At 33.7% G+C, this 26,316-nt stretch overlaps 1 protein-coding gene across 1 annotated transcript; it reads right to left on the reverse strand.

Annotated features, from left to right (window-relative positions):
* Positions 1–10,631: 10,631 nt before the first annotated feature.
* Positions 10,632–26,045, reverse strand: LOC110092607 (PRA1 family protein H). The gene is made up of 4 exons (XM_028692483.1): positions 25,528–26,045; positions 25,293–25,432; positions 11,362–11,433; positions 10,632–11,274 (listed from the first exon to the last, which is right to left on the reverse strand). The coding sequence occupies exons 1-4, from the start codon at positions 25,962–25,964 to the stop codon at positions 11,165–11,167; spliced, it is 759 nt and encodes a 252-aa protein (XP_028548316.1). The 5' UTR covers positions 25,965–26,045; the 3' UTR covers positions 10,632–11,164.
* Between the last annotated feature and the right edge of the window lie 271 nt (positions 26,046–26,316).

A 26,316-nucleotide genomic window follows, 5' to 3' on the forward strand; every position in this document is an offset into this window, starting at 1 on the left:
GTTGAATTCCTGGTGCTATAGCTAATGCCTTGTTTTTTCTTTTTTTCTAAGCTCATTAGGTGAATTTGATTTGCCTGAAAGCTTGTGAAATTTGGTTGTTTTTGTCATTGAAAACCTGACACTTGAAGTGAGAAGCTACATTAAGCTTCATTTGGGAAGGCTTTTTTTAATTGTTTCTAAGGGCAGTTTTTTAGTACAAAAATTTAAATTTTTGTACTAAAAAGTTATTTTAAGAAGTATTAAGAAAGTCATCCCGAATGAAGCCTCAGTGAGAAGACTAGGTGGAAGTCGAGCATTAAGTGAGAAGAAGGGGGAGCATTATCATTTAATGCTATAAAAAAGATTATATTTGAATAATGTAAGCAAAATTATGTAATGAAGGTTAACAAGTTTTAATGGTAAAATACTATAACATCATTAAGTCTATTATCACGTTATATGGGATTAGCATTATGAATTTTTATTCTCTATTATTCTATTAAGAGTCAATATCTCATTTAAATTTAATAAAAAAAAGTTTTTTCTAATACTTTCAAATGAAGTCTTTTTAGGTTTACCTTCATCTTTTTATTGTAAATTGGGTCTAATACATCTAATCTTCTAATGGGGTCATCGAAAAGCCGACTCTTTATATGACCAAACCATCTAAAGTGACTTTCTAATTTTATTTGTCATTGGAGTTATTCCAATTTCCATGCATATAGCCACTCATCTACATGAGCATCTTCATCTCTGCAGCACTCAACTTAATTTTATGATATTCTAATAAAAGCTATAACATTTTGCGTCATAAAACATTACAAGTCTCACCATCATTTTATAAATAAGATTTTTAAAATAACTAAAAAATAAAAATCTCACCATCATCTTATAAAATTTTCTTCTAAGTTTGAGTGGTGTTATTCTATTATACAACAAGTCCCCGACACATTCTTCCACTTCAACCAGCTTAATTCTTATAATAATATCTCTATCTATTTCACCATTGTTTTAAACAATATATCCAATGTATCTAAAACGGACATTTTTTTTTTATGACTTGATCACCCAATGTCACAATCCCACTATCGTTGGAGAGTCTCAAATCATGGATGAGAAAAGTGGAGGATTGCATTAAGTAGTCGACAACTCGCGTAAAACTTATCAAATAATTATAACATGAATCCTTTAATTATAAAATAAATGAACCTAAATAACTTGTAGCTACTCTTTAAAAAAAAAAAAGATATATAGAAAATTCTTGATGAGCTTTAAATAAAGGATGAGATCCTTAAGAATGAAGCTTCTTTGATAAAGTATAAGATGATTTCACTTTTACTATGCTCTTAATTTTGATGAGTTAATGCTAATTGTATAGAAGAGTTAAAAGTGTAGGCAATAGATAAGTAGAACTCTTTATAGCCTATCATCTTCTTCATAGCTATGGAGAAAACTAAGAGATACAGTAGCCAAGAGATATTTGGAATGTTTCTTTAGAGCTTTAAGTAGTACGAAAATAGCTATGGAGATGATTTTGCATTGAAGTTTGTTGCATGTCCACAAACAAGTCAATTCAATGGTGGTGTTGAGTTCTTATCGTCAGTGGCAAAAATTTTTTAAGGGTGGGGGCAATTTTAACACTGCTTCAACTGCTTTTTATATTCGGATTCAATTAATCACTTTATTGTTTATATGTATTATAAAAAATCATGATATAATGAAGATATGCTTGCAAATTCTATTCAAATTTTTTTTGGAAATCCCTCACGGGAAGCACCTGATGCGGGACACAGACTCTCTCCGCCTCTGCTTGTTGTGCTATTCGATTCATCATAGATTGACCTCTAATGATATCGTTATTAATTGTGTCCAAATTCTACTAGGAAGAGGTGTATCATTGATGAATATTGAGTTCGAAACCTGCTAATTGTCCAAATTATCCTCCTATAAAACTAGTCATTATTTTTGTTTTTTCTTGCAAAAGGATGATTTTTTTTTCCCTTTCCAACCCTTTTTTTTTTTTTCTTTTTTGCAAGTTATGAAAAAAGTTCTTTTTGTTTAATTTATTTTTGTGAAATCAATTTTTTAACGGACGGTATATCAATTTTTGTAAAATTAAATTTTTTCACAAATACTAAATTTAAAGTAATTATAAAAACTTGCACAATCAATTATTATGTTCTTAGGAAGAACTTTTTGACGCTTCAACTTCCATGACATTTCACATATAAATAACCCTACATGCTTTCATTTGATCTTTTGCACTATATTTCTTCATTTCTCTTGGGTGACTTCCTCTTGTCCTTTCCCAATGGCTATACCTCTTTTGAGCACAAACTTCAAACTTATAGAAAATGCACAATAGACACTATGAAATGTTCAGACATCAAAGCAAGCAATCAATTGTCTTGAACATAACTATATTCTTGAAAAATAACATTAAACAAGAGCAAGGACATTTTAATAAACTCATGATCTAAGTTTGGCAAGTGATGATATGATGTTTGATTTGAAGGAAATGCAAGAGGAGCAACAAGATTTTATCCCACTACATGAATCATTTTTCTCCATTGTCTCCTGTTAAGAGTCAATTTCTCATCTAAATCTAATAAAGAAATGTCATTTCTAATATTTTCCAATTAAGTCTTTTTAAGTCTATCTTTATCTTTCTTAACATATGTCAAATCTAATACATTTATTTTCCTAACTGGTCCTCATAAGGCCACCATTTTATGTGACCAAACCATCTAAGGCGACTCCCTCTAATCTTATCTTCGACTGGAGCTACTCCAATCTTTTCACGTATATGCTTGTTTTGTATCCCTTCTCTAAGAGTAAAGGCAATCATCTATCTAAGGTTCCTCATCTCTGCAACACTTAACTTAATAATATGTTTCTCTTTTAATGGCCAACATTCTGCACCATAAAGCATTATAGGTCTCACTACCATCTTATAGAATTTTTCCTTAGGTTTGAGAGTGACTTTTCTATTACACAACAAGCCTGATGCATTCCTCCCAACCATCCAACTTAAATTCTACTAATAATATCCTCATATATTCACCATCAATCTGAACAATAGACACAATATATCTAAAACGTGTACTCTTATTAATGACTTGATAGCCCAAAATCACAATCCCCACATGAGTTCTATTATTACTAAAATTATACTTCATATATTCAATTTTAGATTCTACTCAAATGAAAGTCTTTAGACTCTAAGGTTGAGCTCTATAGTTCAAATTAACCTTCAACTCCCTCTAATCTTATCAACAAGAAGAATATCATCAGCAAAAAATATAAATCATGGTACAACCTCTTGCAAATGTTTAATGAGAACAACCATGAATAAAGCAAAAAGATATGGGCTTAAGCCTGGTCCTTGATGTAATCCAATTGAAATAAGAAAATACTTGATCAAGGTGGAAATACTTGATCAAGCCACCTTGTGTTTGAATAAAAATAATAGCTCAGGCATAAATATCCTTAATGACTTGAATATAAGCATTATTAACTCTTTTCTTATGTAGACATCTTCAAAGCACTTCTCTTGGAACTTTATCATATGCTTTATCTAAATCAATAAAAATCATATGAAGATCCTCCTTATTCTCTTTATACTTCTCTATCAAACCTTTCAATAAACGTATAGCTTTCATAGTAGACCTACCTATCATGAATCCAATTTGATTTTGAGAAACATAAGTATCACGCCACAACCTATGCTCCATAACTCTCTCCGATATTTTTAAATTATGACACCTTAACTTAATTTTTTTATAATTCGCATAATCTTGTGCATCACCTTACTATTAAAAATAGGAATCAACACACTCATTCTCCACTCATCTCACATCTTTTTAGTCATCAAAATAATATTAAAAAGTATAGTAACCCTTCATCTCCTAAGCATTTCCACACCTTTATTGGGATACCATAAGATCTAACAAATTTTCCACACTTCATTTTCTTTAAAGCCTTTTTAACTTTGGTTTTACTAATACCCCGGTAAAAATAAAAATTTTTATTTTCATTTAGGGTATGGGTGCCAAGGTCACTAAAGTCAATCACATTTTCATAAACTTCATCGAAAAGTTTAGCAAAATATTTCATCTACCTTTGTTAAATATCATTTTCTAATAAAAATATTTTTTGATCCTCATACTTAATATACTTCACTTGAACTAAATCATTACTACTCATGTCTCTTTGTTTAGCTAACTTATGCATATATCTTTCGCCATCCTTAGTATCTAATCTATTACATAAATAATTAAAAATTAAAATCTTTGCATTACAAATTGCTTTTTTAGACTTCTTACGAGTCTCTTTATATTTTTTTTCAATTATCAAAATTTTTATAATAAGTCTTCTTACCTTTTATATTTTTTTGCACATTTTGATTCTACCATCAACTATTTTTATTATTAATAATGTTTCTCTTTGATACTCCAAACACATCTTTTATAACATTCTTAATATAACTAATTTATATTAAGATCTTAAATCTTATTCTCAAAATTTATTTTTTAAATTCTTTAAATGCCCTCATCTAATTCTAGAACAACGATTTACTTTATTTTTATTTTTTGCTCCTTCGTCTTAAAGTCCAAAACTCATAAGTGATGTTGAATACATAACCTTCCACTCTAAATAACTTTCCACTCTAAATAACTTTACAATCTAAACAATATATTCTTCATACAAGAAAATAATCAGAGTTTTACTATACCCATTCTTATAAGCGATGAAATATTCATCTATTTTCTTAAATAAGGTATTAGCAATTATAAAATCATAAGTTATAGCAACCATGAATACTTTTAAAATAATCTACTCTCTACCAACATATCAATGTAAATCTCCTCCAATAAAATTTTTTTTATTCGAGAAGTAATTTTTATATTAATTTTTCAAAGTCATTTTAAAATTTTAATTTTGAACACATATCCAAACCTACCAGAGGAGCAGAAGCGCTTATAATATTAATAATCTTAGCATCAACAATAATCTTTAAATATATAATTTTATCTCTAATTCTATTAATTTTTACAGCATCATCCTTCAAACTCTTATTTACAATCATACCTACACCATTTCTAGTACGACTCCTAAAATATTATATTTTAAATCATAAACCATCAATCTCCTTAACCTTCTCTCCAACCCATTTAATTTTTTAAATGCATATAATATTTATCTTCATACGAATCATAATATCTATTAATTTCGCCTGTAAGAACCTATTTCCAAGTTCATATCCTAGTTTTAGGCTTCATTTTGAGACAGCTTTGTTATTGCTTCTTAAAACAGAGTTTTAGTTAAAAAATTAAAATCTTTGTACTAAAACTCCATTTTAAAAAGCAATAAAAAAGATGTCCCAAACGAAGCCTTAGTTTCATGGACTAGCTTCTTTGCCCACATCTATACATGATGTGAAAACCCTTCCTAATTAAACATTACACTCGGACCTCGATGAAGCGGCACTTGCACACTTGTCATTGTATTCAAGTCATACGATGCGTCGCTTAAGGAACGTCCTAACATTAACATAATGTATTGAAGAATTCATGTCATAAATATTTGACAAATTTTACGCTCGTTGTCGACTATCTAACATAGCCCTCCAGTTTTCTCATCTTGGACTTGAAATCTAACAACGACAGTGTTGAAGGAATTGCGAGAGGAAATAAAAGAAAATAGAAATAAAAAAAATAAATTCCTCTTGATTGCCTCATTATAAATGTTATTGGATAACATGGAGAAATTCGATTGAGAGTTTTGAAAACTAATATTAGAATAAAAAACAAATAAGTTTTGAACCGTATATTTGGTGTTTGATCTTCTTCTTCTTTTTTATGTTTGATCCTTATTTGAACAAGGATTTAAAATATATTTCAAACTTATTATTCGACCATTAGATGCAAAATTAGAATTATAGCAAACATTCAATAAGATTCGAAGATGATATTATTTGTTCAAACAACATTCAAACTATTCCCTCTTCTCTTTCAAATTTTTGAATACAGATATATGATAATACAAACGGATTGAAATTAGAGTATGCTGCATAAGTACAACAATAGAAAATACTTGAAGAGGTAAGAAAACTAATAGATAACTTTCCTACACTAATGAATGAATGGAGGCATTTTCCATTAGTTTTCTTTCTTAATCAAATACATCCATTATTGCTTTTATATCAATCTCCTTTCATTTTAACTCATCTACATAAATATGTTTATGCATAAATTAATTTGAAAGAGAAGAGAGGGTTCAAACCTCATTCAAGCATGATTCCAACAACTTTAATATAGCAAGTTCATCCAAATACAAGTTATAACATCATTTATATAATACATCATAATACATTTATGAAAAAAACATTTATATGACAAAATACAGCTTTAACATAATAGCATATCATAACTTCAACACATGAGAGTGCAATCATAATAGTTTTAACACACCAACTACAACACAATAAGAACATAGCGCAAAATGAATGAATAAGAATAATAGAATATATATCATTTATGGACCTAAATGAATCAACACGACCAAAGAAATGTACATCATAGAAAGAACTAAATGAAATGATAAGAATAATATAATGTACAACATTTATAGAATTAAAAAAATTGATAGGAATAATGAAATGTGCATCATTTCCTAAGGACCTAATTTATAATTACAACCTTTGTTAAAAACAATGGACCTAAATGTACATTACTTCCCACTATGTATCTATGGATCTATGGTTTTGAATTATTATAAAATAAATCTACACATAGTTGGCTTATGTTGAATGGTATACAATAAGACGTAACATCTAAAAGAACTCGTTTTGAAGTTAGTCAAATGATATGTCGTATTGCATAATACTATGCACTATTTGATGCAAATTAAAAGAGCACCTATCATACTATATGCATAAGCAGTACATAATTTTTTGTTAAAATTTCAAATTGATTTCCTTAAACTATACTATACATGTAGACCTCACATGTTGGCTCTCTTTCACTTCCAAGGAGATATGAGTAGAAAAAGTTTTTTTTCAATGGCCAAACAACCCTGAAAATTTTAAGTACTCTAGAGAAGCAATTATAGAATTAATTCATTAGTATGTGCTGAAATACAAGAGCTTTTAGAGTCATATAACATCATTGCCTTCGAAATGCATGAGAACTCACATATTATCCAATGAACTTTATTTTAGTTCATTAGAAATATAAGCCCTACATCAACCCGAGACTTTATGAACTTCTCTTCATATCCAATAGTATAAGATTAGCATAGAGTTAGGTCACCTAAGAGAGTCCTTCAACTTATTGTATATAGAGACTAGTGATCTATACTTATATAGTATTGACCATACAATTTAACCAAGATAATAATGCCTGGTCCATAAGTTTTTTTAAGTAGCACCATATCCGCTCACTTATTACGTAAAACAAAACATTTGTGCTACAAAGAAGATTGAAATTCTAGCGAGGAGTAACATATGGTTGAAAAATAATCACGATGAATAGACTAAAAAAATAATTACCTTGCTATCTAGCCAAGTTGTGATTATATTTAACTATTAAATCTAAGTTGCATTTCTACTACCTACCCCTACCTTTGTTTTGAATTTGTCTTCAAATCCTGTCATCCAAACTTTAAGGAAAGATAATTGCTCATGCTTAGGGAAAGGAGATCAATGCCACATGGATTCGTTAACTAGTGCCTCTTTTCTAATGACTCTATTAAATATCAAATCAAATATTTATTTTACTTTATCTCCTCCTTTGGTAATTTCTTAACTTTATATCATCTTTAAATATAATTTAGGGAGATGGGCTAATAGCTCTAGCCAACTTCACCATAAAACCTTCAATCTCCATATGAACGATTGAATAAGTAGCAATGCCCTTAATAGTGTCCTCCTTGACCACCTCAACTTTAACCTCAACATGAATGGTTGAATTAGTTGTAAGGACCTCCCTGCTATCCTCCTCCTCCTCACTAATTTGTGTGCCACAATCAACACCTTGATTATCCTACTCTTCATGTACAAAACTCTGCACAAAACTACTTAAAACCTCTAATTCAACCAAAGCACAGATTTTTTTTTTTTTTTTTTTTGAACTACTCGTTCTTCAACTCCTTAATAATTGCAAAAAGCTATTTAACTTATCAAAGAAAGGTATGGATTGATTAGATGAGGGCATGGACCATGGAATAATTTATGTTTGGTATTTCATACATCTCTCTTGTTTTTGTCTCAGTGCAATAACCACATTCGCCTATAAAAGATGTATTGAAATCTTATTTATAACCCTAATTGAAAGAGGCTAACGAGTACATACAATTGACATCTTCATTAAGTATATGCATCAATGCAGATCTAACAATTGACCACAAAAAATAATTCAATGCAAGCTTGATAGTTATTTTACAATAATAATTAACCTAACATTTAAATTGCAATATTTTACACAAAATTTATATCTTTCTTCATTAAAAATGCAAAATACTTTTGCATGTGAGAATTTTATTGCTCTTCTAGCTTAAAATCTACGGTGCTCTTTATCCAAGGAACTCCACCATTTTTCTTAATTTTGGGATAGTTTCATAAGCCTAATAATGCCATGCTATGGCATGAATAGTAATAGTTTATTCGGCTGGGGGTTTCTTTTTTTAGGTATTTCCCTCAAAGTGCATAATATCCTTGTTTAGCCCTTTCAACATCCTCCTCTCTCATGATTGCCTTCGCATCTAAAGAAATATTCTTTATCTTCAACCAAGGCAAGTATTTTAGTTAAAATAACACTATGCTGTCATAGTTAAGCAAAATAACATCAACAGAAAAAATATAATATTAATTTTCATATAACTTTCTTCTCAGTACATTTCATGAATACATTCTCTATTTTGGCATTCTTAAACTTACTATCACCATCTCGGTAGTTATCAATAAACATGTCAATTGCAATCATCACCTCAACATTCTCCTCTAATAGAAATTCTCCAAACCCCAACAAAGTAACAGTAGCAAATTCTCCTATTCTAAATCTAATATTCTTATCTCTAACGTTAAAAACAATGATGTATCTATCGTTAATTATCCTCAGCAAAAATTAAAGAATTAAGACTCCAGAGAACTACATCTTAGCAACAATAAAAAGTTTCCATAATGAAAATTCACACCCTTAACTGAATCTTAATTTTATCGATCACACCCCTAACTCCACAAGTGATCTAAGAAGTGAAATGCCTGTGTGTGTATGATTAGTTGAAATATCTGCATATATAGAAAGTTACTCGAATGAATCAATTTCATACAAGATAATAAAAAAAATCAACATAGTATGGAGAAGATTTGAACATTATTCAAACCTCTTTTTAGAACCATAGTTCAAACATTATTCAAACATATATTATATGATTGAAACTTGTTTGAACTAGGTGTTAACAAAATTAAAACATATAATATAAGGTTTGAACTAAAGTTTGAACCTTTAACCAAATGTTTGAACTTCTTGCGAACATAACTATTGAACCTACCCTCATTCATTTTCCATCCTATGATAAACAAGAAGGCCAGCATTAGAAGAGTCAATGAAAGCATTTTAATTCAAATAAAGAAAAAAATAAACGAGAGTGTTTGAAGGGATGTTACTAAAGGCTTAAAAAGAAGATCACTAAAATGAATAAGATGCTTGATCAATACAAGTGAATAAGATGCTTAGCACAGGAAAGTTTGATCAAAACAAACGTTTAAATGCTCACATCTAAATTAAGGACTATCCCTCATAATATAATAATTAAGTTGTTTTTACCAAAAATGAACATACTTCACAAAAAAAATGTATGCATATATATATATGAATTTCCCAATTAAAATGAACTGGTGGGTTAAAGGTATTGAATTGAAATTAATTTTCACCAACTTATTTGATCAATGAAAAATTGACTTTTATCTCTTTTAAAGAGTTAACAAGTGAGTCCCAATAATAATTTGATAAATTTAGTTTTTGTTTTATATCAAGAATGAGCAAGAAATTGTCAAAGAAAAAAAATTGTACATACTTTCCAAGTAAAATTTAGTAACATATGGATGAAATTGAAATCAAATACCTAATACAAATTCTTTTCGACCTCCCTCAATTCTAGACTATTTTCTTACTCATAATAATTCGTATGGCCACAATCAAAAGGCTTATGAAAAACTAGCCTCTTCCTCTTACTTTCTCAACCTGTTTGTCCTGATCAAACTGATCGAACCTTCTCCATAAGCAAAGCATATAACATAATGTTCTCCATAGAACAAAAACTAAGCCCAAACTTCAAAGGCATTTAAGTAGGGATGAGTTGTGAATATGTGCTTTGGTTGTATAACTTATTAAAGGTTCCTCTTTTAGTTGAGCAAAGCAAGCTCCCATCATTTTCAAGCTGTTAATAAACAACCCAAATGATGCAGGAACTGATATTTCTTTCATGGAGGTATTTCTAGCCTTGTAAAATCTTCCAAGTGAACGAACAACAAATAATTGTCATTAATTTGAGAAAAATAATGAATTTATAATAAGAAAATGCCCCATGATTACCATAAATTAAGTAATAAATATAATAATGCAATTTCAAAAGAAATTTTCACCAGAAGATGATAAGAAAATGCCCCATGGCAAATTGTTAATCAGTAATGTGGTGGAATTGAAAGATAAATAATTTGCCACCACAAAAAGTGATCTCCAGGCAACACATAATGGCTTGTTTTTGCAAGTTTTGGCCACTGTAACTAAAATTTATAGTTAGAATGATTTGACAAACTCAGCCGAAGATACATTATTAAGAGATTAATGAACCAAATGAAGGTCTAAGATCTTTGTATCATTAACTTATTTACATGTCAATATAGAGCTCCAACAAGGTAACCATGAGACAAGCTCTCAACGTGTTGGTGAAACGCTGGTGATTCGCTAGTTGGGGATTCTGACAAGCCTGAAAGAGCAGGAATTTTTGGGAAGAGAACTACGTTATTGTTTAATTTTTCCCCCCTTTTTCTAGTGAACTCTAAACTTCATTGCAAACAGAGAGACTAGAAAACTAGCATTAAGCTCTAGTTTATAGACACCAGTACTTTCATTACCGTGAAACCACCCATTGATACATAATAGGTTGTCACATGTCAAAGACCTTACTTGGAAGGCAAATTAATTTTCTTCTGGTATGTCCTTCGGTGTTGATCTGTCCCAAGGGAATGCTTTGAAGGAGCCAAATTCCGTAGAGAAGCATGCAAAAGCATCACTAGTTTAATAAAAAAAAAAGGATTAATGGATGAGGTTCTAATAAGGCAGGGAAAATCATATTCATTGTTTAGGACTTCATTAGAACCTGTGTAGCTGAGAACCGTGGTGCAAAAAAGAGCCACCTGAAGATTGCTTAAATATAGTATCGCCAACATTACTGCTAAGAAAGGAATGGATTAGAAAATAACTTATATGTCGAAAGGGAAAACAAGCAAAGCATCTTCAAATATCATAATCATTAGCCTTATCATAACTATTTGCAAAAGAACACAGAGTCTCATTTTCCATTTATTCATGTTGAATGCTAGAAGAGATGTTAAGAATATTTTAGTGCTCATTTGGCTGCTTAAAGATGGAAAATATGTTTTAATTATTTTGTTTTCATTAATATGATCATTTTCAATCCGATTCTTTACATTTTAACTCTTACCTATCCACCTCATTATTGCAAAAATAAGACAAACCCTCCAATCATGATGACAGCAAATGAGGAGTCTTCGAAAATCCTGGTGAAAGTATGCAGATTGTTGAACAAGAAGAAAATAAAGAAATGAAGAACTAGGATGACTCTCCAAGCAAGATGACGGCAACAAATGAGTCAAGATTGTTGGGCGGCAAATCATTTGAAAACTGAAACCTAACATAGATGAAATTGAAAGGGAAGCAGAAGCTTCAAATGATAAAGTAGATAACTAGTGAGATAAAGGTCATGACTGCCAAGATTTAAAACTAAAAAAATGCAAGAGTAGGCAGAACATATTGAGATGAATCTCAGGCAAAATGAACGTAGCTATCTTTAAAGAGAATGATAGATCCCGTGGGCTGAGATGAACAGTGGTGCCCAAAGTGTCTAGAGCAAGAAGCTCATAAAACTTGCACATGGAGGAGTTGCCATTCCCTATGTACTTGAAGAAGAGAAGGGAAGGCTGGCTAAAATGGAACATAAAAGAAATAGACTACTGACTGGAACAAAAAAAATTCAATCATTGTTTCAGTAGAATAAACGGATAGACATCACAGTCTAAAGGCCTGAGACTACTAAGGAGATGAATAAAGTATACAAGACCAAGTGGTCCATATTGAGTCTGTTTTATGGCCCGCTAATCTTAAAAAGCAAGTTTCTTGGACGCAAACAAATAATATATGGAATGACACTAGTGGATATCAACACTCGGACATCTAAAGTCAACAATAATGTATATTTCAAACTTAATAGGGAGGGTGCTCCTAAGGAGATATAAGCCCTTGTGCACCAAAAAAGGAGTCTTGTTTCTCCCTTGCATCTTCTCCCTTGTCTCTTCCCTAATGCTATCATCTAGTAGATGATGATAGACTTTCTTGTACCAAGCACCTTATATTTTGTAGTGGACTCCTCCCTCACACCACATAAACATAGGCTACAAAAGTCAAACCATGCAAATCCTAGTCTTCATATCATTCTCCCTCTCTCTCTTTCCTCCCTCTTCATAAACATTTTCTCTCTCTATAACCACTTAGTTGGATCCCACAGGCACCCTCTTCAAGAGTCATTTGTCAAACTTATCTTTGACTAACATTTCTTCCCTAAAGCAAGGAAGCATCTCGAACGGAATGCTTGCCTTCTCTATTTTTGGTGCAACGTGATGCCATCCTAGCAACAAACCAATTTTCATAGTTTACATTTTCAAGAAATGTTAAGACGCTTCGATTCCAGAGGAAAATTAAGCTTGAGAGGGCCTAAAAAATGCCCCTATTTGTTGTTGCCCAATCAACGAATGTCAATATTTTAATTGGCACATCTCCAAGATGTCCTAACTAGTTCGTTCTCCGTTGTTTCTTTAGTCAGCCAGAGAGGAAGCAAAAAACAAAGATTACTCAAGTCATTTTCAAACAAAGAAAAATAGGCAGAAACTAAGCTCAATGATGCCAAATCATGTTGAAGGCATTCTGCTTACCAAGAAGATAGTAGTAGTATCAGCATGTCACAATCAAGTTTTCTCCTAGCCAATAAAACTAAGATGAGGGGGAGTAGACTTTTGGCCCCTCCCAATGCATCTTAAATGACCATAATAAACCAACCAAGAGCAATGTTGCAAAATCACGATGTCCTCATTGCCAACAACTGAGGGGAGGACAATAACTAAATTTCAAGACACCTTAAACAAAGTAAGAGCAATGTTATAAAGGTGGATGTTAATATGTTGCCTGATCATTATTGTCAATACTAACCTTCGTTTGAAGAGGCACCAAAATTTGGATGAATTGCATCCCACGACGGCAAAAGTAATCCTACAACCTTATTGTTCACCGTCATAAGAAATTGACCACAAGTGACTACTTTGGCCAGCACTTGGACTCCTAAATGATTCAACCCAAAAAATTGGATCTCTTTTTATCAAAGAGACAGGGAAATCTAATTGAGAACACTCTCACCCAATTGCAAAGCAATGTCAAAAAGAGTTGAAGTACTACTATGCTTTCATTAATTCTGTTGCCCATTCTATCCACCAACCGAACAAAATGCTTATACCCTAACCAGCTGCAGACTGACAGGCACTATGCCTACCGAACTTATGTACCAAGGTCAACATATGACATATTAGTAGTTGGATTTTGAGGTAAGCCAGAAGGACACCCAAGTTTGCATCAAGACCTCTTCCATCCAATCATTTTGGAGTCAACCCATGCTCTTATTAGTCGTGACAAAGTAGATGGGTTAAGTGGGAGGCCACCCTTTTAACCGATGGTGAAAACCTTAAGACTATATTAGCATAGACCCAACCAATTCCATAATTGTTGGGTCAATTGCCTCATGTACTCCAAGAGGGGTTCCAAACTCGCCAATAAGATGGTTCACCTTATAAGCAACTTTCACTATCATCACTAATTCAGTCAGGTTCATCTTAACTCCAATAAGGTAGTTTCCCAAAGCTGCCTAATCGACCTCTCTTTCCAATATCATATCCATTCTAATCATGCAAAGAAGTGACACCATCTAAGTTGCCCCAATAAAATAATTACCATTGCAACCTCATAATATTCAGTCTTGATGTTTCTTATTATACAATAGCATTCTACTTTGTAAAATATGTCAATATGTGGTCATCTACTCCACCTGGTTTTAGCTGTTCCACCTTATGTTCGTAGCACCAATTCTTTGCCAAACACAACTAATTATTCTATCTTATGCTAAGAAAGAGAGAAGAGGGAGTTCCACTCAAATTTGGCTAAAATGAGTGAATACCATAACAAAAATTTTCTAAGAGATAGAATAAGGAAATGACTTTACTAAGTAGAAATTTTCTTTTTTGGCTTTTTCAAAAAAAAATTTAACCATGCTAGCAAAGTCACCAGTAGAGCATAATCACCAAGGTCAAAAAAGTGTGAATGCAAAAAATTCCAAAAAAAGAAAAGGAAAACAAGTTGTTGGCATCCACTTCATTTGCCACCTCAATATTACTCTATAAAACACTGTGCCCTAACATGCCAGGAATGATTACCTAATATGCTTAGCACAACCATCATCCACACAAAAAAGGAGGAAAGAGAACACCATTGTTTTGAGAGAAAATGGAAAAATTGTTCTCTCGAGCATGGAATTTCCTTTCTATCTAAAAATTTTTCAACTTACAACTAAAGGTCGCTAAAAAAGCATGCTCATCAATGACAAAATTGCTTAAAGGCATAAAAGAACATAGAAAAAGTCACTTTATGCCATTAGCCTCCTTGAGGTGATTTCATCGACCTTTTGGAATTCACAATAGCTCTATCATGAAAGCTTGATGTCCAAAGGCATCAACGAGTCCTCCAAAAGTCATGAAAGCTTGGAAAGCACACACCTAAAGACACGGAACCCTTCCTTGCCCAAGTGCTGGCCATACCTAATCCAATTAGCTACCCTTTTATCGCTCAACAACCTCCTTATAGAATAAATTAATCTATGCTAGTAGTCAACTCCCCAACTCCTACACAAAGTTTTAGAGCACCCCCACCTTGGTCATGATGTCATGGTGATTGTAGGTTCAACGATCCAATCTCAATTGCAGCTCAAACATTTTGATCCTCACCCTAACTAACTCACCGTAAGGGTTGACAAACTACGATGTCATTAATGTCATCATTAACAAATGCCCCATCAAGGTAACAATTCGTTCCTTTGAAGATACTACTAAAGATTCAAAAAGTTGTCAAACAATTTTTACTCCAACTAGCCCATCAACGAGAAAGTTGGCAACAACATTCATTGCCGCCATTAACCCAACCACAATGATCTCATGCCTCTTCTAGTTAGCGCACATCACCCGCCAAATACAACTCAAAGGGTCTAAAATTTTAAACGATGAATAGTTTCAATATCAACTTTGGCACTAGGGGAGTAAGCGTCTTTTTTGATCTGCATTGATAAAGCATGAATCACATGTGTCATCATTATTATTCAGCCGTGATGATGTGGCAAAGCCATTTCTTCAAAAGTCATCGAAGGGACTATTGCCACTCTTTCTCTCTAAAATTGCTCTCCTCCATCATCCTGGGTGTTGTAGCTCACAAATTACTAGAAATTGTGATAGGGAATGCCACAATTGGTGAATAGACAACCGTAAGAGAAGTACCTTCAAAAATAATGTTAGAGTTAATATCTTATTTTGACTATCTAACACCTCTATAAGGATCACCGATCATTTTTCGATTAGTCTTATTACCCACGCCACCCCTACCAAAGTAGGGGTCAACAACTTCTTCCTCATAGCCAGCTTGGGATCCTCCAATATCAACCCACATAAGTCGGATCCTTCAGCATAACTCCAATTATTAAACATAGCCCCAAAATCCTTAAACACGGAGACCACCTCAACATTGCCACTAACGGATTGATTTGTTGGATCAGCATGACCAATCTTTCATCTGCCAACAACATGAAGAAGTAGGGCTTTTTCTAGTCCATGGTTCTAACCATTTCTCGAGCACATTATCAATCGGTGTAAGGGTTTCAAGCATAACAAGTTGGTAAGTTACATTTGTAGCTGAAAAACTATATTAGCTTTGATGGACCAACTCACTCCATGGTTTTGGAGGAGCCATGCCCTATCTAGTACAACAACAAGTTTAGCAGCAACCAAGGAAGCACAGTATCACTCGACAAAAATAAATTCTCTTGCTCCTTGTTGAAAGGAAACTAGAGCACACATTAGAGCCAATCAACAAATGAATATAGCTACCCCACCGAAGATGCATTATAAGTTTCAGAAATTCTAGCCCCCACCATCACTGAAAACCTATGTTAGCACACCAACACCTTCAAAGCCTTGTTAACAATGGTCGATGGTAAAAATGGGATTTTGAGTGATGATGAAAGCATAGGAGCAAGATTTCTAACTAAAGATACATAAAAAAATGATTTCGAGGTGAAAGCCATGGAAAAACAAAAGTTTGAAATGCCAAAAAAGTGGAGGGAGCAAGATGAAGGCGCAATCCAAAGGGGAGACCTCCATCCTACTAATGAGAAGACCTTGATAGAAAATGTCACATTCGAGCACTCACATAACTGCAAGCTAACCATTACCACATCCACTTTGGGGGCAAAAACCAACGCAACCATCACATCAGATAATGACCACTGTCATGACAATTGAGGCAATCAAATCTCGACAACATTTTTCTAATGGTACTCCATCACACTCTTATGTTCAAGTTTGATCCATGCAAAAGAGTTTGAAAACCTCTTGCCATCGCAAACTCCGACTCAACCATGTTTAGAGCAAAGAAAAAATTGTTTGAATATCACCAATTATCTTCAATATCTTAAGAGTAAGTGCCACAATAAGTGAAATACAACCTAATTTTTTTTTTAATTTCATCTTGTTAAAAATTGAATTACACAACAATTGGCTCGATGCCTTCATTTATCGCACGAATAATAATCTTTAGCATATTAGTAGTGCGACTCAAGGATTCACTTTAGAGAGTCCACCCGATCGGTAGGCATTTTATCGTGAACTCCATTGGCTAAATCCCTGTCAAACTCTATCGACTAAGGCCTAAAGGATGATGTTATCGTATGAAGGGCCACATGTCGCACCAGCATCATTGATACCATCAATCATGCCCCCACCATTACAATTCCCCCTAGCATCAACAACCTTCACGCTAGTTGCTTTCTCTCAATGCTCTTTAATACATTCCTAGGATTTGGGGTAGTGGCATCGCTCACCCACTTCAATGCCATTTTCAATGAAAGTGATGGTCTCTTCCCTACTAAATGAAACAAGAACTGAGATAAGCATCAAATTTACAGTCATCCATAAATAGAAAATTATCACTACTAAATCCAACTAGAAGAAAGAGGCGTTACTCCCAACAACATCCTCCTCACTAATTCAACAACATCCTTCATGTCCTCCTTCAACTTCCTCTTGGACAAGGAATATAGCTCAATATCCTCTTCCCTCAACATTTCTAGAAAGGCCCAAATTGGTTTTGAGGAAGATCTTCAAATTTGGCATTGTTGCTTTTTTAAGCATCCACACTTATAGAATTTAAAATGAGAGCGAAGTGTAATGCTGAGATTTTTGCTCCTAATCATGAGCATACATTGGCAAATAAATGTCAAGGTCGAAATCTCAAGAAAGATGAATCGACAACTGGGAAGGCATGTCAAGTTATATTTCCCTGAGTCTGACAACCTAACTAAGCATGACTACTCATTTTGGGTACCCATTTTTTAAGAACAATAAGCTAGGTTTAATGATCTAACCATGCAGGGTTCCCTTTTAACTCAACTCAAAAAATCAACTTCACGAACTAATCACTTATAATCTTATTAGCCAAATCTAATATAATCAGTCGGAAAAAAACCCAACAAGCCTCTGACTGTATCATCACAAAACTGGCATTAAATCACCTTGTTAGAGTGTTGGTGCCCAAAATAAGTGCCATCATGAACCTTCAAATATACTCCACATGTCATGCATATAAAAAGCATAGCAATAACAAGTCATCTACGATGTCTCATCAAAAGATTCTCTATTGATAATATATTCCCCCTCGCTCATAGGACTTCTAAAAGGGAGGGGAAACCAAAGAAGATATAAACTATTATATGCAAAAAAGGAGAGGTTCTCCTCCCCAATTTCTTCTCATTCATCCCTTCTTTGGCAGGTCCTTGTATGTCACGTTGCATTTTTATCATGACCGCTAACTATTTAAGAAAAGCCCTATTAATAAAACTTTGATTTGAAAAAAAAAAATTTGAACATTCAAATAATCACAAAAGAAAAAGTTCTAAGAAAACAAATCCAAAATTTTAGATATAGGATAAAAAATATATAGGGTTATCAAGAAGAAGAGATTTTGAGGAGATGAGACAAGACCCTAATCTCTATTCGAAGAAGGCTTGGCATGGAGGAAAGAGGAGGCTGGCAGCTAGGAAGGAGGCAACATGTGATGATGAGCAAGGAGGCAGCCAACTGAAATCGTGCGAGCTTGGGACAATATGGTCAGGACTCAAGAGGGATGCACACATGAAATAGAGAATGAAAGAAAGAGAAATCACTAAAAAAATTTAATAAGAAAAATAGTTTTTTTTTTTTTTTTTACTCAAACCCTAAAAATTTTGAGGCTCATGCCTCATATTATAACCTTAAGGTGTGCGCCTCCAGGCAAAAATCCAAGAATTACAGATTGCGCAATTTTAAACCATGGTCTTAGCTTAGAATCATGCTTTGATACCAAAATGAACCAAGAATTTAGTTGATATAATTGGTTTTAAAAGCCATCCAAGTTTCCTAGAGGGTTTTCCTGATTGTTTTAGTGTGCAAAGTGTGTCATTCACATACCATTGACTAAGGTTGAAGGATTTATACGTCACAATCTAACAATTCAAGTCAAATTAGATCTTATAAAGCTTCCTAAAATCCCTTGAGTACAATTAGGCTTTGAAAAAGAGTCCACGATAATCAACTAGGATTGCACATAAATATGTAAGAAAAATAACTTCTTAGCGACAAAATGCTATATTAATAAGTATACTTGAAATAGCATCACAAATATGAAGTTAAAATTTAGTTAATAAATCCTTCCAATTTGACTTCGCCTTCTCTCCTTTGCTCTCATTGATAAGTTTTAAAAGGCGAAATCGAGAATTGAGGCATTTTTTATAAGCGAGGCGAGGCGTAAGCCTCGAGGCGATTAAAATAAATTAATTTAAAATTATAAACAATGACAAAAAATAACAAAATATTATATCAACTATAAATTTGAAGATTTGTTTCAAGATAATATTACTGGAATACAAGATTTAAAATAAACTCACTTAAAAATAAAAAATCCCCTTAGGATCAAGACCCAAAACATGCTCATCATCACTTTGATTGTCTTCAGAAGAATCTTCATAATTAATGTCAAAGTCATCCTCAAACTCTTCTTCATCTATAATATTTTTTCCTTTATCTCCTATATCAGTTAATATTTCATAGCTCTAAAATGAAACAATAGTAATGTACAAAATAATTCATTATATTTAATAATACATTTGAATTTTTTTGAAGCTTCAATCTCACTTTGTTTCTTTCTTTTATATATTTGGGTAGTTTCTTCATTGTCTTCTTCATTGACATGAGTTTCTCCTTCTGCTTCAACTTCAGAAACATCAGCATTCTTAAGAGTAACCCATTCATCATCAGATTGTAACACATCAACAAGCAAAGGATCAATTTTATTCTCAATATTTCCTTGATTCTGCAATTTGAGATATCTATCTTTAAGTTTTTTGTTAAACATAACATAAATTACTTTGTTCATTCGATCTGCAGACAATCAATTTCTTCTCTTTATATGAATTTGATTGAAAATGCTCCAATTACGCTCGCATGCAGAAGTTGAACACATTAGGCTAAGAACTTTAACTGCAAAAGATTTTAATTCAGGAACATCATCTCCAAACTGAGCCCACCAACGTTCTACATGAAGACAAACATAGTATTTTATGAATATTGGTTGAAGTATAAGACTTGAACATAAATATTAACATTAAAATTATAAATACACAAACTATAAACATACCAGGAGATCGTGTTTTGTAGCATGCTTGTGCTGCACTAAATCTAAACATTTCCTTCTTCAAATGAAAATCCTCGTGTTGATCATTCACTTTGAGATAATCTTCTTCAGAAATGAGTCTGTCCATACATGCATACAAATTAGTTTTCACCTCTTTATCAACATGAAAATCATTATCATAATGAAATTGGGGGTTTAAATAGTACGCAGCAGCATGTAAGTGTTGGTGTAATTGTCGATCTCACTTTTTATCTATAATATCTCATATTTCTTTGTAGGCATTTTCTTAACCTCACAATTCTTTTGCAATATCTTCTTTAGCCATATTCATTACTTCATAAATAAATCTCATAACCGGGGCCCTCTCACCATCAACCATTATAAGCTCTTTTATTAATGGTCCTATTGTCTTCAAAGCATAATTTGTACTGCGCCAAAATGAATCGTCTTTCATAACAATCTTTTTAACTTGTTTTCCTTCTTGTTTTTTGGCCCATGAACTTTTATCCCACTCTTCAGAAGCAAACATTACTTCCAAAGGTTGTCTTAACTCCTTGAATCTCTGCAATGTTAAATATGCAATAGCAAATTTTGTAACAGCAGGTCTAATAATTTCCTTGTCGGTGAATTTTCTCATCAAGAACTTACTAACGAAATTGACCTTCAATATGGCTGATTTATGTTGAGGCAACTGTCCCAACCTCTCAAGCATCAAGTCAATACAATGTGCAGCACAAGGAGTCCAGTAAAGGTGAGGCCTCTTGTCCATTAACATTCTCCCTGCAGCTTTGTATGCACTTGCATTATCAGTAATAACATGTACTACTAAGGCATCTCCCACTTCCTCCACAACTTCATCCAACATAATTATGCATCCTTTACAAAGCTTGAAGCATCTACTGATTTGAGAAAAATTATTTCATATAGATTGTTGATCAAGAAATTAATAATACTTTTATGTCGAATATCTGACCAACCATCTGACATTATTGTCACTCCTGTCCCAATCCAAGTCTTCTTAACATCATCCACCATTTTTGAAATTGTCTTAACCTCCTCATTCAGCATCCAAGTTCTCAGCTCATACATGCTTGGAAGTTGTAGTCATCTTCCATAGCTTCCAACATATCGTAACATATTGATCCATGACGGACTCCTAACAACATAAAATGAAATCCCATTTTCATAGATGAATCTGACAATATCCAAACAAACTCTTTTCCTGAGTTCTTTTTGTAGCAGTAGGAGGTTGAAGATCCTGAGTGTTTATGTTATCCTCGTCATCAATATTCATCATAAATCTATCCATGGGACCCCGAGTGCCTCGCTTAGAAGAAACTAGATGGCTTCCACTACTGGAACCTTCATGCTGTGATCTATAGTAAGAAGAGTTTCCTATCGTCTCTTTCATATTTCTTTGTGTGACCTCCTTTGTGGTGGAAAACTTCTTTAAATAATCTAAACATTCATTTTTCACCTTATGAGGTACTTTTGCACATGGTCCCACATTGACATAAGTGCAGGCTAGATGATCCTTCAACCTCTTGACCCCACCAGTTATGCGTTTCTCACAAAAATTACATTTCATGTAAACATATCCCTTCTTTGCACCTTCGCCTAACACCTCAACTTGAGTTTCATATTTCCATGCATGATCTTTCCTTCTTGTGCCACTAGTCATGCTAATAATTTATAGAAATATTAAATAATCAACATAAAAATCAACAATAGAACAATATGAATACAACAATATACTGGTCTGCCGGGGGTCCAAGGGGGCGCTGCCCCCTGGCGGGATTCGACCTGCTTGTTTTTGTAAGTTCGTAAATTGTTTGTATGGAAAGATACCGAGCGACACCAAGCATATACTGCTCGGTACCGAGCGATACTGGCTCGGTACCGAGCATGTACCTAGTGCTACCGAGCATGTACCGCTCAGTACCGAGCATATACTTGCTCGGTACCGAGAATATACTTGCTCGGTACCGAGTGGTACCTAGCGATACCTAGCAGTACCGAACATGTATTGAGCGGTACCGAGCGGACGAATGAAAGAAAGCCGAATCAAGAGTTATTCAAGCTTTCGTTACTACACGTCAAAGTCAATGCCCACAATACCGCTCACCTGCTCTTCCGACTTAATCGAGGCCTGAATGTTTCCTGCACTCACAACTTCGGCTTCGTTTCCTGCGTCGTCTCCTTTCGACTTCGTCTCCTGCAGTCACGGCTTCGTCTCCTTCCCTCACGGCTTCATCTCCTTCCCTCACGGCTTCGTCTATTTTCCTCACGGCTACGCCTCCAGTTCGCCTTTCAATTCTCACAGGAGCTCTAATCCTATACGCGAATACGAATAGGTTGCATCGTATTTACATATATACCAAAGAAAAATTTTTGAAGCGGTGCCTCGTACTGCCTCGAGGTGTTACATTCTGATGCGTACGCCTCGTGCAAAAAAATCGTAGGCTTCACTGGATGGTTCGAGTCGTAAGCCTCGATACTCATGAATTCCACCTCGACTTGAAGCGCGACTCAATGCGGACGCCTCATCCGCTTTTTTAATGGTTGGACTTATTACATATAATTCTTTCTTTCTCTACCCTAAAGAACATAAGGAAGTAAAGCAAGAATTGCATAGCTTTTGCGTAAATTTCATAATCCAAGATTGAATCCAAAAGTTCATACATAAGGTCATATTCATTGAAAACCTAAAGCCTAATTAAGGATAAATTATTCTTATCCTTGTTACATTCAAATAAATTAAAATGACAATTTGGCCAAATTTATCAATGGGTAAAAAAAAACTTGCAAGAAGACTCAATTTAACTACCTTGTTACTTTGATCCCGACCCTTTAAGCTTAAACTAAAAGAAATTGAGCTCACTGAACAAATTAGCTAACTATACTTCATCAAATATGTTTGGAGATGCAAATTAGAATAATAGAACAAATAAGAAAAGGAGCAACCGTGTTGACAAGCTAAAAGCCAAAAGCGGAAACATTGAGAATAGAAGGTGTCAACCTTTGTACATTGGTGTATTTTAAGAAACCCAGTAAGTAAAAATTGGAAAAAGAGAGAGATTTTCATCTTCTGGGTGAATAAAAGGAAGAGCAGGGGGCTTCGTTCAGCTCAATCAATTTTATTTAGAATAGGTAAAAGTATCATACATTAAGGTAAGATTTATGGGGTTCAAGAACTAAGGAGAAAGGGTATGATTTTTTGAGTAGTCCAATTAAGTTTAGGCTGTTAACCTCAATCTATCATTGTGATAGGAATTAAAAAGGTCCCAGCAATGTAAAATTAAAGACAAAGGGTGATGATATGATCCACTCGGTTAAAAGTACATACTCAACATTTCCAAGATGATATAGAAAACACCACCTGGTTGATATGGAACATAAGAACTAACAACTTAAGCAATTTAGGAAGTGTCCCAAGCAGTTATTAGAGTGGCATCCCAATTAAAGTGATGCAAGACAATTATGAGTCCCACCAGAGTACAATCACAACCTTATAGTTGACATAGGGAAAGACTTAGATCTATAAATAGGCTCAAAGAAGAAGAAAATGATGATAAGAAAAAACTTTGAAAACTTCTTTGAAAAAATCTAATTAAGATATGTTCCTTTCTTCCCCTCTATTCCTAATAGGCCCCTTTCATTGATATGCCCTTCTGAGTATTACACATACGATCAATCTCTTGCTTTTTCAAACTCTGATATAAACTTAATTCAACACCATTATAGGGTTGTTTGGCTGCAAGTAGGATTTAATTAAGGTAGAATTTAGTAAATTCTACAAATCTGGATTCACCAAACACTATGTATGTTAAATCTTGAAAACGGTTTACTATGATGTGTTAAATACAGTTAAATCCAGGTATACTGTTTGGCTAGTTATTTCAAAATTTAAAGATTAATATGATTGGGACATTTCATATATTTAATTTGCTCATCTCAACCATAACTAAACCAATCAAATCACACTAAATTTAATCAAAAAGATCAACTAATAACTAATTAGTGATTTACTAAGATAATTAAATAATAACTTATATTTAGACAAATTAAATCATAAATAAAAAATAATATCAATTGAGATAATGAATTTTCATTCACTAATATTAATTATTAAGATTAAATTAATTACTTCATTAACACACAAACATATATTTAAAAGGAGCTCGTTTGCATAGGAATCAAAAGGAGCAGCGACATGTGAAGAAAAAGAAGAGTTCATAAAACTTGCATATTTGTTAAATCCGGCCCATGATGGGATTTACTAAATCTAGGATTTAATACAAAACGGAGGAGAAATGGAATTTATGATTCTATAGTACTTAGAATTGTCTTTTTGACCGTTGGCAGGATTTACACTAAATCTAAGTATCCAACCTAAATCTTCCTATCAAACAGCCCTTGAAAATTAATTACTTAAGACACAAACATATATTTATAGGGAGCTCACTTGCATAGGAATCAACATGAGCAGCGATGTACGAAGAAAAAGAATAGTTCATAAAACTTGCAGATTTGTTAAATCCAGCCCATGATGGGATTTACTAAATCTAGGATTTAAGGCAAAATGGAGGAGAAACGGGATTTATGATTCTATAGGTTTTAAAATGGTCTTTTTGACCCCTGGGCAGGTTTTTTGCTAAATCCAGCCTAAATCTTGCTATCAAACAGCCCCTGAATGTTATCAATTGCCTTAAATTTATCCTTTTTGCTTCTGGTACCCTTTGAGGAACATTGCAACTTAAATTTGTAAAAGATGTATAATAGAAGACATCTGGCATCACTTCTGAGGAAATAGTAGATTAAAAAAGTAGTCTCAGAACAGGCAGTGCGGTCCATTTGTTCATTGTTAAGGTTTTTGTTCTCCATCCACCAAATTTATTCAATGCATAACAACCATTCGTTGAAAACTTTTAAGTAGATAATTTCCAAATAAGAAAAATAAATACAAAAGCAAATCCCGCTCACCAAATTGGGCAGCACAAACCAAAATTGTCCTAACTGCTGGGTGCTTTTCCTCCAGCTCCCATTTATCACTGCAGAATCTTAGCAGCTCCCAAACACCCAAACTTTCCATCAGACTCAATAGCAGAATTGGCATCTGATATCTGCAGATAAAAAAAGGACTCTCAAAAAACCGATAAGATGGGAAAAATAAATCGATTTTAAGAATAAGAGCGGGATGAGAACGGTTGAGGCGCACAACGAGCAAGCGAAGAAGACAAGACATAAAAAAGCATAGTTCCTGGCGTATCGGCGAACATTCTCCTGAACCCTCATCCGGGCCTGGGAGGGCCCGCCGGGCCAAGAGTAGGATCCGGCGTCGCCAACGAACCGTAGCGTCCAAGACGGCGTCTCGCCAGCGAAGTCCTCCGGCGTTAGCTTAGCGAACGGGTTAATAGTGAAAAGGGAAGCAAGGGTTCGGAGAAAGAAGAAGACGGGGGATATTACCCCAGAGACGGCGGCAGCCGGGTTTTTCGGCGGTAGAGGTTTCGAGGAGGAGGAAGGAAAGGAGGCAGAGGAGGTAGGCAACGAGGAGGAGCTAGTGTCAAGGGTTTCGAGGTAGCCGGAGTCGCGGAGCCAGGCTTCGAAGGCGGGCTCTGGTACGCTTAGGGCGAGCGGGTTCGCTACGAAGGGCATCTTTTCCACCTTGCTGGTGGACCGACTTGTGCTCTGATAATTTGCCAAAGCTGTGCTCGCTCTCTGGGCTCTCTGACAGTGGCAATCAAAAGAACAATTATAATTTTCAAACTTTATATATTTTAAATTTTAAAGACTATATATTTTAAAGAATAAATATAGTAAAAATTTATTTATATATTTAATTCATTTAAAAATAAATATAAAGTTTAAAATTCTTTTTAATAAAAAATTATGAGAAGATATTCTCACTTTTTTTTTTCATTTTCATCAAGAAATTTGATTTTATATTACTTTTAATAATAGAAATTAAAGTTTAAAATTCTTTTTATTAAAAAATTATGAGAAGATA

This window comes from Dendrobium catenatum, unplaced genomic scaffold, assembly GCF_001605985.2.
Source record: "Dendrobium catenatum unplaced genomic scaffold, ASM160598v2 original_scaffold_211366, whole genome shotgun sequence".
Lineage (NCBI taxonomy): Eukaryota > Viridiplantae > Streptophyta > Magnoliopsida > Asparagales > Orchidaceae > Dendrobium > Dendrobium catenatum.

Bases quoted from the DNA above. Each gene is read 5' to 3' on its own strand.
- LOC110092607 (XM_028692483.1), bottom strand. From the start codon at position 25,964: ATGCCCTTCGTAGCGAACCCGCTCGCCCTAAGCGTACCAGAGCCCGCC. The intron at 11,434-25,292 runs GTGAGCGGGATT...CTTTCTTAGCAG, and splicing joins GGTTTGTGCTGCCCAATTTG to TAATGTTGGCGATACTATAT. The intron at 11,275-11,361 runs GTTCTAATGAAG...TTATTAAACTAG, and splicing joins CACGGTTCTCAGCTACACAG to TGATGCTTTTGCATGCTTCT.